General features: G+C 37.0%; 1 protein-coding gene across 4 annotated transcripts in view; it reads left to right on the forward strand.

The window, feature by feature from the left end:
- The window catches only part of PTPRD (protein tyrosine phosphatase receptor type D), a 507,860-nt gene that overhangs the window by 386,997 nt on the left and 100,429 nt on the right, over positions 1–20,434 (forward strand). For 3 of the 4 annotated variants that reach the window (XM_081282603.1, XM_081282605.1, XM_081282604.1), the window contains exon 22: positions 11,991–12,088. In XM_081282603.1, the coding sequence (XP_081138729.1) occupies positions 11,991–12,088 (98 nt within the window). Of the gene's footprint in view, positions 1–11,442; positions 11,485–11,990; positions 12,089–20,434 lie in introns of all 4 variants that reach the window. The other variant, XM_081282606.1, reaches the window with a different exon arrangement.

Here is a 20,434-nt window from a genome sequence, read left to right on the forward strand (position 1 = left end):
TCCAGGCACAATTGCAAATGTTTTAAAAATATTTTCTATGCTCAATCTCACTGATAAATTCAGGTTTGGTTTGGTTTGGTTTTTTACTGCAGATATATATGCAGTAAATATACATGATACATGAAACATAGTTTTTTTGTTAATGAACAATAAGTGCTTCAACAGAGGAAAAATACTGAGGGGTATTTTGTCCATTATTGTTAATGCAAGCCCAGTTCTATTTTGTTTTCTTTCAACCAAAATTTGTTCATACCAAATGAGTGGCAAATAAATGACAGAGCTAAGTTGAGTGGCACTGTCTTAATAACTTATGCTGATGAACAAAATAGAGTTGCTCTAAGAAGTCTTTTGGATTAACATTTGGTTGTAGCATTGTACCCCAAATTGTAGGCGAGCTTCCTTTGTGTCAAGTGAATGTTCTAACTCCCAGCCTGTTACAACATAGGTCTATTAGAGTAGACATTCTCCATGAACTGCCTTGAATTGAAAATGCATAGTTTATTGTGGTTAGCATATTTTTTTTTCTCTTTTACACATAAAGGTATCACAGTAACCAATAACTTTTCAATGGAAAGAGATGTTTACCATTTTCAAAGTGGTTATACAATGATCACAGATTTTAAAAAAATATTCTAACTCAAATGAGGTCAGACTTCTCAATTTGTTTTTTAGAAAGCAAGAATATACCTTCATAAGTAAAAGTGGAAGAATTGTACACATAGCTAAACATCTCCTATATGCCTTTTTCAAAGGCTAATCAATGAAGACCATGAGCATGGATATGATGGCTGAACAAACTTGAGTCCCCTGGATGCTTTGTTGACTTGCCCTCTCGGTGCCCCTTGAAGGAAAATTGATATGCAATAAGTTGCAATGAATCTTGGTTAGCTGTAGTTTAAGATGGTATACTGACTATTTCAGGCTACAGGAAATTTCTTATCCTAAAAATTCATCTCCATGTTGGCTAACTGTGAATGAATAGAAGAAACCCTGAAAGCCATCATATGCCACATGATTCCTGCATAACTTACCTCATCACCAATCATACATTTTGGAAACAGAGAAAAAGAGCAGGCTTTTCTTTAGTAGTAACTTACTGATTTCTTTAATAGCTTTTTTTTTCTAACTTTATTTTATTTGTTTACATGTGGTGCTGAGGATAGAACCCAGGCCCTTGCATGTGCGAGGCGAGCGCTCTACCCCTAAGCCATAACCCCAGCCCCAGTAAATTACTGTTTTATACTGATTTTCTGTAAACTGTGATCTGTGCTGGAACTAATTGTGGTCTTCCAGCAGAGGCTGAGGTACAGTCGAGAGTTGAGTATGAAGGTAAATGTAGTCCCGAAAGAAGAGAGTCGAGGGAAGTGCTCTCCCTTTCTCTTAGGGAACCCAAAGAGAAAGCTTCCAGGCTCAATTGCAAAGCACAAATGAACTGTGTAGAAAGGATTCCTAAGAGAGCACAGGAGACCAAGAATGCCTTCTCTCAAGAGACCTCACTTTCATGGACAGTTTTTCAAGTGTGGCAAATCCAAATATCTCATTAAGATTGTTTTCCTCATGTGTCAGGAATGTTAATTCCATTTATAGAGAGCATATGTTAAGTTCAAACAAGTCACTGGAAAGGAGAGAGAATGTGACAATTGAAATGGCACCACCTTGTATCACTAAGGCCTTTACAAAGTGAAAATGGTGATAGGTGTCAATAAAAGATCACGTTTATCACCAAATGGATATGGAACAAAGTGGACAAAATGAATAAAGAAGGAAGGAGATGCAGTAGAGGAAGAGAATAGAAAAGGAGAAATTGTCCTAAGATCCTAGCACAAGTGCCCACTCAGGGAACATTGTATTGTACCCTGTGGCTCTGGTGAGCCATCCACTTAAGCTTGATTTGTTGAAATAGTCTCTTTTCTCCCAAGCTTTATGATGTGGCCTCCTGTCATGAAAAGTTTACCAGTTTATAGAGGAAATAGACTCAGCTTGCTAATGTGAATTCACAGAGATGTGACCATTTACTTCAGCCACTATGGATTCCAGCCAGTGGCTATGAATTACCTTAATTTCTTGCCAATAGGAAGAGAGCAGAAGATGGGATCTTTAACCAAGCAATCTTATTGTGCTGTTTTATTTCTCCCTTTTATTCACAAAGAATTAAGGGTTTTTCTGTGTAGTGAGATAAAGTGATCCTTTATGAGATGTTGTATAGCAGGTGCTAATAGTCTACTTAATTTTTGGATTTTAAACATTTTATATTTTACTGTGTGAAATATGCTATTATATATTTCATACCTATGAACGTCTAATTGCTTATCCCCAAACCTTATAACATTCAAGAAAATTTATTAATGATATGCATAAGTGGGAAATTAATTATCCACACTTTCATTTCAAAAAATTACTTTGAATGAAATAAGAAACCTGTGATTTGATTTATATACCTGGTGCCTAGCGCAGAACTTGCCCATGAAAGGAAATTGATTTCCACTTCTGATGGGTCTGTTATGAATGATAAAATACTAAAAAAAATCATTTGAAATTCATTCAGCCTCTCTGAAGGTAAAGGAAGCATGTGGCTTAGTTCACTGATTATATAAATTTTGTTTTCCTAAAAAATGAAAATCTTGAAGATCCATTTACATTTTCAGTTATTTGTTCTTGTTGGAAATTCTAGTTTTGAGGAGTCTTTTCTTCTCATTTTTGTCCAATGTTCCAAGTTCCCTATGACAATATTCTGTTAATTTAGCAGTACCACAGACACTTTGGTCAGGAACAACTCAGAATTTTGTTACTATTACTCAGCTAAGACCCAAAGGAAAGAAAAGTCTGATGTTTTCAGTATAACCATCTTTGTGAGGTTGGGGGATATGGAGAGAAAAATTGCTTTATCACACTTATAAATATTGGGTAAGAATTAAGTTCCTCCGATAGTGAAACTTTGCATTCCAGCATCTGAGCAGGTCAGGGAGGCTCAGGCTTTTCCAATTGAAAGCAGTTGTCTCTGCTGGTAACAGTTGTCCATGAATGTATACATCTGCCATAAGGTACAGACAAGTAGTATGCAGCCAGGTTGTGTTTGAGAGAACCTAAGCTGCCTAATGTCTTAAGATAATAATGGTTCACATCAATAAGTCTTCAAGTACAGGTGTCCAGGGTCAGGCAGAACTAGTGTGGAATTTGCCATTGCAGGGGCACCTCTGGTATCACCAAGAACTTTACAAAGTTAAAAGGGAGACATAAGTACATAGGCAGGTATCATGCCGTCAAGGTTAGACTCACCACCTGGGGTAGCAGAATAAATTTAACAACATTACTAAAGGAAAGAGGACATGGAGTTGAGGAATTTTCTAGAATTATTAACTGCTGATCAAGTTTTACAAATCTTTAAGAGTAGTGGAGGAAGGGAAGAAAATACTTGCTTATTACAGAAGCTTTAAAATGAAACCTTTACTAAACCTCACATGTCTTTGTGGATAGCAGAAACTTGGTATGCATTTCCGGAGGGTTGACAGATGGGTTGGATAGTAGGCAAAAGTGAACTCTGTTTATTAGCCTTGGCTGGAAGGAAAGATTTTTTTCTTTAATAATAATAATAATAATAATAATAATAATAATAATAATAGCCAGGAAAGTAGCACACACCTGTAATCCTAGCTACCTTAGAGACTAGGGTAGGAAGGTTTTGAGTTTAATGCCAGTCTCAGGAATTTAAGAAAACCCTGTCTCCAAAGTTTTCCTAGTTATTTTAATCCACCATCCCAGTATGTCTTGGTTTTAATGTCAAAAGAGCACATGTTTGAGAGATTTTAGAAAATAGAAAATAAGCTTGTAGATAATTGTATACAGTTTGCAGTTAAATAAGTATTCATTTTATTATTCTTTAAATGTTTCATGTTTGAATTTTTTCTAATTTGAAGTTAAGAAAGCGGCGGGGGGGGGGGGGGAGGACACTTTTAGGAAAGAATACTCTTTATCCCATCACTTTAAAACTTTTTATTTTTCTTAACATATATAAAATAAAAAGGAAAAGATTTTTTACCCCTACTTCACTTTCATACTCCAGAAATATCTGCTGTATGCAGTTCCATGCATATTCTTTCAGACTCTTTTATTTGTGTATTTAATATTTTAACCTTATAAAATGTAGAATAGGGGGATGGATAGACAGATGAATATATACGCAATTTGCTTTTTTAACTTTATTTTAATTTTTAGTTGTAGTTGGACACAATACTTTTATTTATTTTTATGTGATGCTGAGGATCAAACCCAGTGCTGGGTGAGTGCTCTACCATTGAACAACAATCCCAGCCCATTAACTTTTAACTTATATCAAAATAGACCTTTTCACTAGCAGGGAACTATGGCACACACCTGTCCCAGTGAGTTGGGAGGCTGAGCCAGGAGGATCACAAGTTGAAGGCCAGCCTCAGCAATTTGATGAGACCTCATCTTAAAATACAAAATAAAAATGGCTGCAGATGTAGCTCAGTGGTAAAGCTCCCCTGCATTCATTCCCTAGTACTGTAAAAACCAAACCAAAACAGAAAAACTTTCCCCAAGGTACTGTATTAAATTTGATCTCCTTTTTAGCACCTGATGGTATTCTGTTCTGTAGATTTCAAGGTGCATTGACTCATCCCCTTCTAATGGATGCTACTTCCTGTACTTGACCATTGCAGATATGAGCAATGCCAAGCCCAGATCTTTTCATACCATCATTGCTCTTTCTACATGCTGGGACACTTGGAAATGTGAGTCAGAGGGTCCTAGAGCAGGCATATTCATCATTTCTATAGAGACTGTCAATTGCAGTCTTTTTGAAATATTATAAAAATCCTTCACTGATAGTTTAACCTCCCTGGTCCACAGCCTCTAGAATAGGACAAAATGACCAAGATACATATAATGTTGTCAAAAGAGGGTGATATATAAGCAAACCACAGACATTTCAGATACCTATGCATATTTCTACTTCTTCCCAACAAAGCAAATTTGGAAGTTCAGTGTTTTAGATAAATAAGCTTCTTTTTCACTACAGAGGTGTAAGGGGGGATGTAACTGACAGAATCAGGTGGTGCGCCAGGCACTACCTTCCACTGTGTCTGCCTGGATGTGACCTTATAGGATCTGCTACGCCTGCTCAACCCCCCTCTCCCCAAAAATATCTCCAAACAAAAACAAAACAATGGTTTTGTGCTTACATCTTTTCCAAAAAGAGATTTAAGGATTGATATCAGATGTCACAACATAAAGTCCTCGTTTTCATTGGGTGGGTGACCTTAATATGTTTTGCCCTAAAGCATACATAGATGGTAGGTGATTGATGGGCTGTGAAAGACAAAAACAAACTCATAAAAAGTTAACGGATCAGAAACAGTGGTATCAGCAGCAGAAGTATCTGCACTGCAACCAAATGGGCTTTGAAAGCTCTAGAAGCATCGCTGCGGATCAACTGATACTAGTAATTGGATCCGTGCTAGCCGATCTGGGCTTTGTTCTCCATATTTTTTTACCATAAGAGATGTAGGTAGGTAGGCAACCTAGATGGAGATCGCTGTATGTGTTTTTTATGTTTTGTATTTTTGAAAACCCTGATTCATTGAATTGAAATGGCAAATTTCACATGTACAGGAATATGCTCTGTTCAAATTTCAAATTTTGAGAAATTCTACATTAAAAGTGAATTTTAATTATGCCACTCAATACTTAACCTGACAAAACAGTCTTAGATAATAATACTTTACTCAATGATGGTCTTCATCATGAATTATCAAATTATCATTATTGTTTTACCAAGGAACAATTGTGCCTTACAAACAAATGTTCTTTAACTTATCATTAGTTTATAAACATAGCAGAGTATGTTTTGTACTTTATTGAGTAGTACATAAATTATGTTAAAATATGACAAGTCTTTAGTAAACTGTTTCTCTCTCTCTGACTGTTAGGTCTATTAAATACACTTTTGACAAGACTGTGGCCATTGATTTGATGGACACAGTAGCTTCTCCTTGGTCTATGACCATAAACTATTCAACTTTTATTACAGTATGTTGGAAAGTATAATCAGAGTATTCTCAAGACATTACAAATAAGCATATATCATGACAGAAAACATCATCTAATAGATATACCACCCTTATTAGTAACCTCAAAAGCTGTACTTAACAAAATTATTGTAAGGTATAAAGTACCATTTGGCATTTAATGCAAGTATTAAAATGAATTAAAATAAAGCAAGTATAGGATGAAAATCCCTGCTGAAATACTTGGGACTAGAAGTATATTCAGGATTTGGGATTTTCTTGGATTGTGAAATATTTGCATATAGATACTGAGATATCTTGGGAATGGAACTCAAGTCCAAGTGTAAAATAATTTGTTTTATATACGTCTTCTGATCATCACTGAGTGAAGTATTATTCTCTAAGACTAAATGAAATTTTATGCAATTTAGTGTGCCTACAGTTTTACTGCTATCATTATGTGAAGTCAGGTATGGAATTTTCCACACAGTGATATCATGTCAGGGCTCAAAAAGTTCAGATATTAGAGCATTTTAGATTTTTGGATTTTTAAATTAGGGATGCTCACCTGTTTGATAAACATTTCTCTATGGGTAATATAATCATCAGAAGCATATTCTAAATGACTTAGAAAAATATAGAAGAACATTTTTGTTGACAATGTAAAATACCATAAATCAATGTTTCTTTTTTAAATCAGCTGCCAAATAGTACTATAGGTTTTGACATATGGAATTTATATCTTTAATTCATATTTTTATGAAAACTTAATATTTTGGCAAGAAATACCTGGAAAATACGGAAATAGGTGTGTGTACTCTTTACCTGTCCCCCTCTGTGGAAATAGATGTATACTGTGAATGAAGTTATTATACTAACAGGTTTTCTTACACTGAGGATGATTTATGATCTCAGTGTTGCTGATAGCTCAGTCTTACAGGCCCAGTTTTATGCATGTCACCACTCTTGCAGGAGTGTTAAATGATGGGAGATAGCATGGCATGAGGAGAGGTGCCCTAAGTGAGAATGACATGGTCTAGGGTTAGAGCCTCTCTGTTGCCATACTTTATTGATAATGATGACCTTGATCAAGTCCTTTAACTCCTTTCATCTTCATTTTAACTGGTAAAATTAATAGTGGTTTGAGTTGGAGGAGAGGAGGATAGATGAACCCACAGAGAATGAACCATCAAAAAAGTACCCATATTATATCTCCGACATAAATCTCGGTACCACAACCATTGCCTTGTGGATACTAGCATGCAGTCTGTCCCTACTAGCAGTCTTTGATTTTAATTTTTTCACTTACAAAAAGGAAGATTCTGTTATTTTAAACAGAGGTCACAATCTGGTTGGCAGAATATAGCCTGAGAAGGTCCTATCTTTGATGTTCACTAGATTTCAAGAAAATTTTGTGTCAATGCTGAAAACTGAGGAGATGTTATAAAATAATCTGGATTTTCCGTTATCATTGAAACCTGAGAAGTCTGACCTTGTCAGACTGCATTTCCACTTGGCAAAGCAAGTGCTAAGGCTGGATAGCTCCCCTTCTCAGAAATTCCTGCATTTCTACCAGCCCAAAGATGGTTCTGAAATTGAGATTGAGCATTAGTCACCATTTTATCTCATCTGTGTTGTTATTTTTCATTTTCTTCTGAACCTGTATTGAAAGTATGGGAACTAAAGACAGCCTCCAAAATCTGCTTATTGTGTGGAAGAGGGAATGCATGCTTTTTTTATTTTTAAAATATTTTTCTTTAGATGTAGATAGACACAATGACTTTATTCATTTATGTTTATGTGGTGCTGAGGATCGAACCCAGTGCCTCACATGTGCTAGGGTAGTGCTCTACCGCTGAGCCACAGCCCAAGCCTATGAGTGCTTTTCTTTATGAAAATATTTACTGCATATTACCTAATCATCTTTGATTATTTACCTTGCCAGCCTTGGCCCCCTCAGTCCTGGGAACAGCCACTGAATTAGATGATTCTAATTACCATTCAAATATCACAGTAGAAAGATATCCAAACAGCATTTGAACATTCTTGTTTATTATCTGGGATACAGACTGGTCATTTAACTTTTGTGGACTTCAGAATTCTCTTGTATAAAATGAAAACCCTGGGCTAAGTAACCTCTAAGATACCTCTCAGCTTAAAAGGCCATGAGTTTCAAGTTGTACTTCTTAGAAGGAAGTCACCATGACATTATTAGCACAAACATGTACCCATTAAAAGTGGGCATCATGGTTTTTCCTCCAACCGAAGGCAGATTTTAGTGACTGCGTCTGTCATTTTTCATGATGACACTCTATGTTTTAGGTATCATAGCTTCAGTATGAAAACTGCTCAGATTCAACGTGTGCCTTTAAAATGCATTTGTGTCGCACGTTTGTAGCTTTGAATTGATGAGGCCATGACACTAGCAAGTCCCCATCAGTCCTTAGCAGTGCTTCATGTTCTTTGCTGCTAATTATAGCTAAAGGGACTAATGCTTGCTAATGGGGAGTCAGAGGAGATTCAAAGATAGCACCAGGAGAAAGCTCATCTCATTCTCATAAATCCTGACAGGCTGTTGGGTTAGGAAAAAAACAGTAATAAATGGAGTTATAGGCCTTCCCCTGCCCCCCATCATGAGTTCCCACAGAACAGAGAGCCAAGGCTGGTAAACTTTAAAAATATATCACTGTCTGGCATCCACACCTAGAGATTGTGAATTAATTGGTCTGGTGTGCAGCCTGCAAGAAGAAATTTTAAGGCACTTCAGAATCAAATACGAAAATACTATTCTAATAAAAACCTTTGGTTTCTAAACTGAGCGATGGCCAGGTGGCCAGACAAAAGACTGAAAATGTACTACAGTGGGATCAACTTGGTATTCTTAATTTTGTTAGTGTCTATTTTTTTCATTCAGCATATAATGTGCTTCATTATATCACAAATTGTATTCAACATAAGGCAATGAAGAAATTTCTGGGAAGTGATATATCTTTATTTAGGAGTAAATCCTTGGTGATTATTTTCTGATATAAACTAAAGAGTTTCAGGTTAGAGTTGTTTTATGTCAGGTTTATTCTTTGGTATAATTTTTTGACATTCAGTCTTTTAGATACTTAATATATCTTCGAAATTATCCTTGGCTAGCTAAAGAAAATGTCATTAAGTTTATATAATTTAGAACATAGACAGTTCAACTGAGTACTAGTTTCCTGTTTTATAAAAATCAGTGCTCCCACCCCTTAAAGAAAAGCTTCAATAACTTTTAGGACCCTTATATATGAACAAAGTCAGACTGGTCTCTGCTGTGTTCAGCAATCCTATATATATGTGGCAGAAATGAGAACTGTGAAATACAGAGTTACCCCATAATTTATCTAGTTCTACACTTTGATTTTACAGATAAAGAAATTGACCTGCTTGAAAATAAGTAATTTGTCTCTGTTAGTACATGGCCAAACCAGAAGTAAAACTCATGTCCAGTATTCTGGGCTAGGATTTCTTTTGTGCCATTGGATTTCACAAATTTGCCCTTTTTCTGTGAAGCATCCATTCCGCCATTTTTATTTGCCCTAGAAATTTGGTGCAAAATGGTACTACTCACAAGTCTCAGAGAATGATTTTTTTTAATGCTGTGGTATCTATGCATGCAGTGTATATTTTGATTGAGAGAAAGAACAGATTTGCTTGGATTTCTCTGTAATTAGTTTCCAAAGTAATACTCCCAGACCATGTGCCAGTGCATGCCCAAAGTAAATGTGTTGATTGCATCTTTGGTTGTTTATTATGGTCTTCTACTGCTGTTATACTAATACTTTTCCCATCTCCAACTGGCTTTACTTTTTGCAGCTTTGAGCAGTAATTCAGTCCCCTACGCCTCCCTGATTGGCTCTGTGTCCTCCCTCTCTAGCCAAACCACCACTCAGTCCATATATGATAATAACTCTCTCCCACGATTCGCTCGAAAAGGTCTAAACATCTTTGTCTCTATTATTTTCTCTGTTAAAGCAATGAATGATGTCCATATCAGTCCATTTTCATTTCCAGATAAACCTAAAGTCTCTTGTGTCTTTGCATTTTCCATTCTTTTCACTGGGGAGTGCCTCATCTGGATAAGATCACTTTAATTATCAGATCACTGTCACCCACCCACTCCCTCCCTAGAATGCAAATTAGTTCAATTCTACCCTCTCTACAGAAAAGTTTCAGAAAGGGCTCCAAAATGTTGGTCCAGATGCATAATTATATCACCAACAAAGAGTTTCTATTTCTAACCAATTCGTTTTTATTGGATCTCCACTCAAGATTTTGGCTGACTGGCAACAGACCTTCACAGCCGTGAACTCTTAACCACCTCAACTCACAGCACTGTGCTAAATGGTAGTCTTGAAGAAGCAAAGTAGCTTTTTACTTAATTAACCAGAACCATTGATAATTCAGCATTGGAGGTGAGGAACTTACTGGGTGACTTTCAATAAGGCATAATTTCTAAAGTACCCATAAACCAGTCCCCTGTCATGTGGACTTAAAGGTCATCTCTCCACAGCCCCACACCCTCCAGAGGGTCCCAGTGACAGCAGAATGTGGACAGCTTCCAGTTTGAGCTTCTCCCTCAGGACTTTTCTCCTTCTGAGGCTTCCCTGGGGACATGCTAGTTCAGGTTTCTCTAGCCAGCTGCCATTGTGACTCTAAGCAATGAGTCAGCCAAGCTCTCTCGTGATATTCTTGCAAAATTAATCAGAATGAAACAAAATGCAAATCCTATGAAAAGTTAAAAGACATCATAAAAACACAGGAATCACCATAATTAACAGTGGATTAGTTTTAACAAGATCTGTGGAATTAATATATCTTCAGCTGGCAGACTGAACTGAGATGTGTGAGCCTCTACCGCACCCCTTGCTTTCTTTCCTTTCCCACCCTCTTTGGATCCTAGTCCTTTCACCATGTGCTCACTTTCCTGAATTCATTTGCCATTAGTGGACAAAGATGTTTACACCTGAAGTAGATTGTAGGTTTTCTGGGGGTTGAATACTGGGACCTGGGTAAAATACCATAAAGTTGTTAGTGTGGCCATTTATAAACATTTAAGAGAAGGCTGCAACCCCAATCACTACAATCTGCTACTAGTGGAAACATTTTTGAAGTTCAGTTTGGTGTCTGCTGTGTCGACAGTGATTATTGTCAATGAGCTGTGGTGCATGTCATTTTTTGTGTCCATGTTTGCATGTGAATGTCAGTCACCTACAGGTTTGTACAATACTAAAACGATCCTAATCTAGTCACAATGTACGGTGAATCCTGCCAAAACTTGCAGCATTTTTATTAGTCCTTTTTGAAAGCATATCAGGCTATCCATTTCATTATTTTTTTTTCCAACAAATTCGTTCTTTTATTTACACCATCATTTCCTTTGCAGGTTCAGATGATTCCGGTTACCCTGGTAACCTTCATTCTTCAAGTTAGTTTTCCTTGATTATGCATAAGTCACTTTTTGTTTCCTATCAAGCTACTACTCTTTCCCTTTTAGGCCTTTCTCAGTGTCTGTTTTCTTAGCTCACTTTACACCATTTAATTCCACCCAATTTCCATTTCACACAGTGCAGGAGAAGGAGTTTGAAATGACATAACAGTCATTACTCAAAGCAGAAGCTGACATCAAGCCTGACTCGGTTTTTCTCCGCTAGCTAACCTCATTGACTCATAGCACAATAACACTTTCTTTCACACTAGGAGTGCTAGTTTGGGGATTATGCTTGGTGACTTTTCTATTTGGCTACAAAAATCCATCCTTCAAGAGCATGTCCTGCTTTGAGTAACCAAACTATCTGCCTGCTTCCTCACCTAAAACATCTTTACTACTCACATATTTTCAGGCCATTTCTAACTACAGTGTTCTCTATATTTTGGAAGAGTTGACATAATTTTCATCTGTTTTCAAAGGCATTTTTTTTCCTTTTTTAATAGGTATGGCTAGCCATCCTCCAATACCTATCTTGGAACTTGCAGATCACATTGAAAGGTTGAAAGCAAATGACAACTTGAAGTTTTCCCAGGAATATGAGGTAAATCACTGTGTATTTACTTTGTAGCACTTCCAAGAGTTGCCTTTCTCTTCTTTTTGTCCATATTCTTGAAAATGAATATCAGGTCTTTTTTCATTAAATATGACTCACAATCCAATATAAAAATGTTGAATGAATAGCCAACTTAAAAATATTCACACTAACAATGTAGTAGTTTTACCTTTTCAAGATGTTATTTTATGTTTGTTCAGTGATATTAATACTTAGTGATATTGATTTACCATTTTGGGTTGTAAAGTTCATAAAGTATTCTGAATTGATAAGCTTCCCAGTATACAAATGGATGCCAAGTACATTGATGTATGCTGAGAGTCTTCACTGAAAAAGAGGTTACAAGGAATAAGTAGATTTTTCAGTGTTGTTTGTGAATGAATTTATTCCTCTGTCTAAAATAATACTAGCACTAATATCAAGATATTGATGTATTCCCAGAAAGTTGCCTATTTATGAAGGAACAGTGAACTGAATATGGTCTTAAAATACTATTGTCTTTAAAAACTGTGAAGTTTTGATGATGATAAATGAAAAGCCTTTGTGTGTATGTGTATTTGGATATCGTGGCATATCTTCAGTGTTATGAAGCTGGGCATTTCTGTTATTCCACAGCAACAGGGATCTATAGTGAAAACAATTGATGAATTATTGATAACTGAACTGTCCTTATTCTGGTAGTTCCATCTGAATCTCATGGTTGTGACAAACAACAAATAGCTGTTTGGTCCCTAAGCTACTAAGATTCCTAATGGTTTTTACTGACTTACTTGCTAAGAATCTTAAAATACTATCCTCCCTCTTACTTCCCTTGTTCTCTCTCAGATCTACCTTAAACGGGGCATTTGGGCTACATGATCCCTCAATCCCTACAAGCTGTAATATTCCACCCTATCACAGGCCTTTCGAGGGGTCCAACCTCAAGTAGATGGAGAGGCACCAAGTATATGAAGTTCCACGTGAATATGGAATAGCGGGGCCTGTGGCAATCTGAGTTATCTGCATGGCCTTCCCAAAATCCTTAGATTTCCTGGTTTTATTTTGAATTATTGTGCAGGGTAAGCACTGTCCAGGTGTACTAGCATCCACCTCCATCCCTAGGCCTTTTTTCAGTTTGCATAATCAAATAATGTTTGTCAACTATTTGATGGGACATAAAAGAAATTTCTTATCCTCTTCCCCCTTCTCTTCCTTCTTGTTCATCTTTTCCTTTATTCTACCTCAACCATTCAGAAGACCATTTTCAATTTGGGGAAATTCACATTGGATTGCAGGTTGTCTTATTTTCTTACATGTCCAGGCTTTTATTTCTTCACTGCCCTTCCTCTACATTATAATGTCTTTTTAAATTATGCAGTAGCCTTTAAAACCGTTTGTGTGGTTTCTAGTTTGGGGTGTGAGGATACAAATTGAGTTTTAGCAGAGAAAACAAGGTTAATAATGAATGCCACCTGGGGCACCCTAAAAAACTCAGTTAGTGTCAGTGTTCAATAACCAGACATCTTTCACCGTTCCAACCAGCTCTTTCTTATAATGATGAATATTTTGCCACGTGATGTATTTCTTCATGGCCCTGCTTTCATCTTGTTTGTGATTGAGTAATATAAGGAGTCAGAAAAATGTAAAACCATGATAGTTCAACCAGTTAAGAAACCATTAATTCACTCTCACCAGTGAAACTTTAAACCATTGACAATAATATTTGCATCCCTTAAGCAATCTCAGTTGTATCCATTGAACGCAATAACTGGCCTCTTTTAAATGTGGAATTTCCCAAGAAATGCTGCATGTAAAGCCACTCTAATGATCCTCATTTAGCTTTTAGATTGGAAGTGCTCCTTGAAAGTAATTGAAGTGCATGCTGGCGGTGCTCCCATTAGCAACTCCCCCAGTACCCAGGCCACTGCCATGATAGCCTGCACTGAGTCTTTACGTTCATCATGACCAAGATGTGTGATTAAAGCTCCCTGGGCATGAATTGACTCTACTGTGCTTTAACAGCCATGAAGGAGATATTTAAGTGTTGTACTCATCTGTGATAATAGGATTAAGACCTCTACATAATATTTCAGAGCAACACTTAAGGGAACTTTTTCTTATTAACTTCCATGTACATTTGAATACATTTTCATTGGATTTCAGCAAAGAAAATGGAAGAAAGAAAACTTATTACTTTCAAACACCTTATTATTTTGGCATAATCACTATGAATTAATGTTTACAGAGACCTCTGAAGATGCAGAAAGCTAGATTTCTCACTCTGATTCTAAGACTAAAGCAGAGGTTAAGACAAGAAAGCTCTTTGCACTGATCCTGAGGTCAGAATACGAAAAAACAGGTTAAATTGTAGCACAGCGTCATTGGATCATGGGAGAGACCTAATTTACTGCAAAGGCAGTTGGACCCCCACCATTGGCTTCAATGACAACCACAAGAAGGAACGTGAGAAATTAGTATGATCCCGTCTCTGAAGCTCTTTTTTAAAAAAAAAATACTTATTTTTTAATTGTAGTTGGACACAATATCTTTATTTTACTTATTTATTTTTATGTGATGCTAAGGATCGAACCCAGGACTATGCAAGTGCTAGGCAAGCACTCTACCGCTGAGCCGCAACCCCAGCCCTCTGAAGGTTTTTATAAACATTTTAGGCTACTAGGATTTAAGTAGTGACAATTTGAGGAAGACATCTAGAATTCAGAGAACAAAGCATCCTCCCCTCAGCTCCCACAGATATTGGTGTGGTTGTCAAGTCAAAGCATTAGGTTGGTGAATCTTCAGGCTAACGCAGAATAATATGTGCACTTCTTGGTAAACAAAACCTTAAGCTAGACCTTCAGCACAATTTGAAAATCCTACTTAAAAGTAGATTCTCTGGACACTGTGGTGCACATCTGAAATCCCAGGGGCACAGGAGGATCATGAGTTTAAGACCAGCCTCAGCAAAAGCAAGGTGCTAAGCAACTCAGTAAGAACCTGTCTCCAAATAAATACAATAGGGCTGGGGATGTGGCTCAGTGGTTGAGTGTCCTGAGTTCAATCCCTGATAAGTGACCCCCGCGAAAAAAAAAAAATAGATTCCTGGTCTCTACCCCAGAAATGACAGTTCAGTAGGTCAACCAAGTTACCCAGGGATCTTTTTAAAAGGGCACTTTGACTAACTTTGATACAGGTGCTCTGAAGACTTCAACTGAGAAATGTCATTGCTTTAGGATAATGTACTACAGAACTTGTTCCCACATCCCTCATTTCATTATGTACTGTGATGGCAAATAGGCTACCATATTTGAGCTTCAATTGATAAGCATCACACCAATCATAGTTGTTCACACACACACACACACACTATATATATATATATATATATATATATTGGATTGATTATAAGTAACTGTAGCCATAGAACTTGCTTAAGAGAAAATAGAAGAGCTGATTTATCAGAGAGCCAAAGGCCAACAGCACAGGGATGCTTCAAAGACCATCATCTGAAACAGAAATACTGGCATTTTCCTGACTGTGATCCTGGAAGACCTTTGTGCTTCTCTGGATTTGCTTCATTCATTCCAATTTGAAAGCTAACTTCTCTTCCTTCCAGACACACATAGAAAACATGGTCTTTGGTCATATTTTCAGTTACATATACTTTCCCTAAAGAAGGAGACTAAATTTTTGCCAGTTAAATTACAAATGCCAGAGAACAGACTCCAAACTCTATTTGATTCCATTTCTTGTGGAGACATGAGAACAAGCCATAGCTGCTAATAGTCTACATATACAGATCTGGATCTTCCTTAGATTGGAGAGGGGGAAGTTTCTATAGAAGGACTTCTATGCTAAGAAAATGAAATTATCCACTACATGACTGACTACAGAATAATATTGTGCTAAGTGCTGAGAGAAATAGAGAAGATATAAGAAACTGTACTTGTAGAACATTTAGTTTGAGATAAATATACCCATACAAAAACAATGAGCACCCCAAGGAAATAATCCCAAGAGCTAATGGAATGTTACTAGGATTCAGACAACACCAGTGTGAACTAACAAACTGGGAAAGATGTTAAAGACAAGGTGGTACCCTTAAGCATCTAGGAAGAGGAGTGGAAAGAATGTTGTCAAGGCAAGATTCAAAGGCACATAGGAGAAGGATGCTTGGTACTGTCATACTCAAGGTGTGGACTCCAGACCATCTGCATTGGAATCATCTGGGAAATTGTTAGAAATGCAGGATTTTAGGCAATATTGAAAACATACTGAATCAGAATCTGCATTTTTAAGAAGATTCCCTGGTGGTATCTTTGCATGTAAAGTACATGTGGAGGAGTAGTACTAAGTAGATTTGTTATGGAGGAACAAATTGTTTATAATGGAGAGTTGGGAAAAATTAGGCAGGTAAGGAGGACCAAGAATTGTAATGAGCTAACACTGCTAGACCCACGAGTGTCGAAAGTGAGTCTAAGGTGGTTTAATGTGGAAAGGTCATGGATGTAACCCAGATTGTGTCTCATAGACTTGAAGACTTTGTATGCCTGTAACCTTGCACAATTATACAAACCTAAGAGTTTCTCACCTGTCAAATGTGTTGTAACAATTAGGCCATATGTTACACTTATAACATGGTTATAAGCTCACTTATAACATGGTTTCTTAAGAACTTAATCTATCATTAGTGTATATAATGGAAAAATAGAAGCTGAGGAAAGTAAGAGCAGTCAGGATTATAAAACATTTCCTGGTTGAGGAATACATTTGTTCAAACAACCAAACATACAAACAGCACTGAGAAAAGTACACGTTCTCTGACTTTCACATCTTGGTACTGCTGTTCTTTGTAGTGGGAGAAATAAACCATATGGAAGCAAACATCTCTAAATCACATCCCAATTCTTCCCAGAACTAGATTCCATATGCTGTTCACTAGATGAATTTGCTCCAACCACATTGGTCAAGACTCCTAACACATAGATATACCAGTTGTCACTGCCAGTAAACGCTACAGTTAGAGAAGATATTAAATTATTTGTTTCTCAAGATGCACTGTCCCATAGAAATAATGTCCTAAGTCATACATTCTATTTCAGGTGTGTTCTAGCTTTTATATATTTTGCGGTCGGGTTGAGCTAATAGCTCTCTGTTAATAACGGAATAACAAAATGTCTTCCAAGTAATAACTTGCAGCTTCTAAGTAGGAATTAATAGCTCACTTCTAACGTACCATTCATATCATATTCCACCTGCCATGCCACTTAGACATTTTATCAGATGTCTGGTTTCAAATTTGTCCATGCTAACTATCTCAGTAGTATCATCTTAAAATTGTATACTAAAATTAGTCTGAGCAAACATTAGTTGTGATTGGTAAGGGGCATGAATCTGTAAGTTCACAGAAGTCCTACCTGAAGAACACCTTCAACGTATTTTGTTCCTATAACAAAGCCCACATCCAATTTCTTTGCTGCCATCTGTGGAGGTGGATTATCTTTGATCTCAGCACTGATGTGTCTTCCACTGTTTATCATCTAAATGTGCTAAAAATTTCTTCCTGTACTCACAGCAATGTTCTCACATCTGCCGTTTGTGCCAATGATAATTAGGCTCTTATATGGAACATCCCAGATATCAGAGCCCTGTTCTTCTGTTTTTATAATAGCATGTATATTGTACCTCTGCTGAATGAGCTGAAATCTTCATAGCACTTTAGTGAGACAGGTAAAGGAAACAGATATATTATTTCCTTGATGAATAATGGAACACATCGAGACAGTGCTGACATTGCTTGGGTCATATATTTAGATGTGTCTTAGAGGGGAGGAACAGGAGACCAGGAACGGAATGACTTGGCCAAGGTCACACACCTGCTCTGTGACAGATCCAAGTTACAAATTCATGTTATATTTTCCATCTTTGCTGTACCTTAACTTATGTCCTTTAAAGATCTACATCTTTTCCTGTTTATTTCTGATTATGTTCTGATTGCAGAGCCCAGGAACTGTAGTCTCCAATCAGATCAAAATATTTTTACTGATAATTTCTGTGAAGTGTCATATTCACCAATTTATGTTGCATGACCATTCTTGGGAAAATTCAGTGCTTTTCCTGTGATATGATAAGGATGTGTTAGGTTTTTATTTTCTTTTCCCCCCTCTGTAAGCAGTTGATCCGTTCCCAGTGGTAAACATTGTGTTTCTCCATAGAAGAGACAAAAATTGTGTGTCATCCAAGCAGTGACCACAAAAGAAAACATTTCTATTTTCCCTAGGAAAAAGCTTTTGGTATATTTGACCATGTGTTCCAGAGTACATTAGCAGGCACAAATTTGAACATTTTGTAAACCTCTGATAATTGTAAACCTTCATAATGCAAAACCACTTGCCATATCTGCTTTCAAATAGTTTGTAATTTATGTGTAAACTCATGAGGGTGGACTCACATTAGTCATTATACAGACACCAGTAAGAAGCCAGGCGAGAAAGAGGGAGAGAGAAACATACGCACGGTTTTGTTTGGTTATCTTTTTTTTTCTTTAATCCAACTCTAAATGCATGAATTTTTTCTATATAGAGGCTCCCCTATTTTGCTGAAGAAGCAAAGTAGGAAATGATAGATTTATTTTCATCTTTGATCCAAAATCAAAGAGTGGAATAGACCAGGGAAAAGCCTCCATTTTTATGTTTTTTGGAGACATGAACCATACATAGAGAGTGTGATTTTTGTTTTTAATTTAAACAAGTTATGGTGCTTTATATCAGTGAATAAAAAGTGAATTATTTTATGAAGCAAGAAGCACAAACAACTTTTTTCATACCTGACCTGAATAAACCAAGTTGAGGTTGTTGAATGGCGAAATTTACTACTCTAAGTCAGAATGATCTGGTACCCCAGGATTGGAGTTGAGGGTGGGGATGCTATTACCCACTTTGATAAGAACAGGGTAGTTCTTCTACTTCTCATTGGATGCTGACCCCTCTGCTTGCCAGTTGGGGTTTTCCACTCACTGAGTCAACAATGAATAGTAAAGAAGAGAGTGACCAACAGCATAGACTTTGGAGTCAGATTGCCTAAATGTGGATACTGGCCCAAGCTGTGTGACCTTAAACAAATCACTGAACCTCTCTGCATTTGAGTTTTTTCATCTCTACAAAGGAAGAGATCATAGTACTTCATAAAGTTATTAAAAAGAATTCATTAGAATGGTTATCACGTGTCTCATGCAAGTGCTCAGTAGTCTTAGTAGCTTACTTATCCCATCAAATGTAGATAGCAGCATTTTAAAGATGCCCCATGGTGACATGTACCAGTAAAAAAGAAAGGCATTGCCAATATAATTGTAATATGTCATGAATTTTAAGATATACATAGTTTCATAGGTGTTACAATGTAGGAAGAAGGGAAGGTCTTAAATCGATGAAACCCTCCACTCTATCATTGGCCAAACCCCTAAGGCTTTGCTGAAGATAGTATAAATGCCAGTATAAGGAAAGAGAAAAAGAAAATCTGCTAGTTTAAAGGAACACAGTGAGCTTTTCCTCTTTGCCCCTTCCTGCATTCTAGTGGAGGGCTGGACAGGCTTCTCCAGGGTCAGGTGTGACGGTTTCTCAGCGTGTTGTTGGCCACGTGGTAACAAGCTCACCACTGGGCCCGCAGCAGATGATTAACCAAAGTGTGTGTCTGGATCAATTTCTAGCTAAATTTACAGTTCACCGAAACTCTTTGTTGCGATCAGAATTGCTAGTACCAACCACAGGAGCAAAGAGAACAAAGGGAGTCTTTCTGTTTAAAAAAAAAAAAAGAAAAAGAAAAAAATAGCTGCTTCTCCTGGTCGACATCCCCACCTGATGTATCAGCAGCAAAGCCGCATTTTCAGGCACCTTTCTCAGAAAAATAGACTGTTATTATCTTTCAAGAGTACAGAAGTGAATACATTTTAATGTAGACCCTCAGATTTAACTCAGAAGTACCTACTGATTAAACTCCCAGTGCGGCTTTTTAGTGAAGGTGGGCCAGTCAGTTGGCAATCTGAGAAGATGCTTTCTTTTTTCTGTAGTTAAGGACCCAACCTCACCAAGTAAGATATAAAGGTACAGAGAGTTCCTTCCCAGCTGGCTGCCATTCTGCATCTTGTAAACAAATCTAGTCAGACACAAAGACACAGCAGCATTGCCTCTAGAATCAGGGTGTGTGTCTAAGTGTTTATAGTCTATATTCTTTCTGAACTTCTGTAGTTAATAGAATTCAAAGTACAACCCATTTCTCAAGTTTCAAAGCTTATTTCTATTTTGACTTTTAAAATATTTGCTCTCTCACCCACTTTTTTTTTTTTAAGAACCTCAGACA

This window comes from Spermophilus citellus (assembly GCF_964194105.1).
Source record: "Spermophilus citellus genome assembly, chromosome: 2".
NCBI lineage: Eukaryota > Metazoa > Chordata > Mammalia > Rodentia > Sciuridae > Spermophilus > Spermophilus citellus.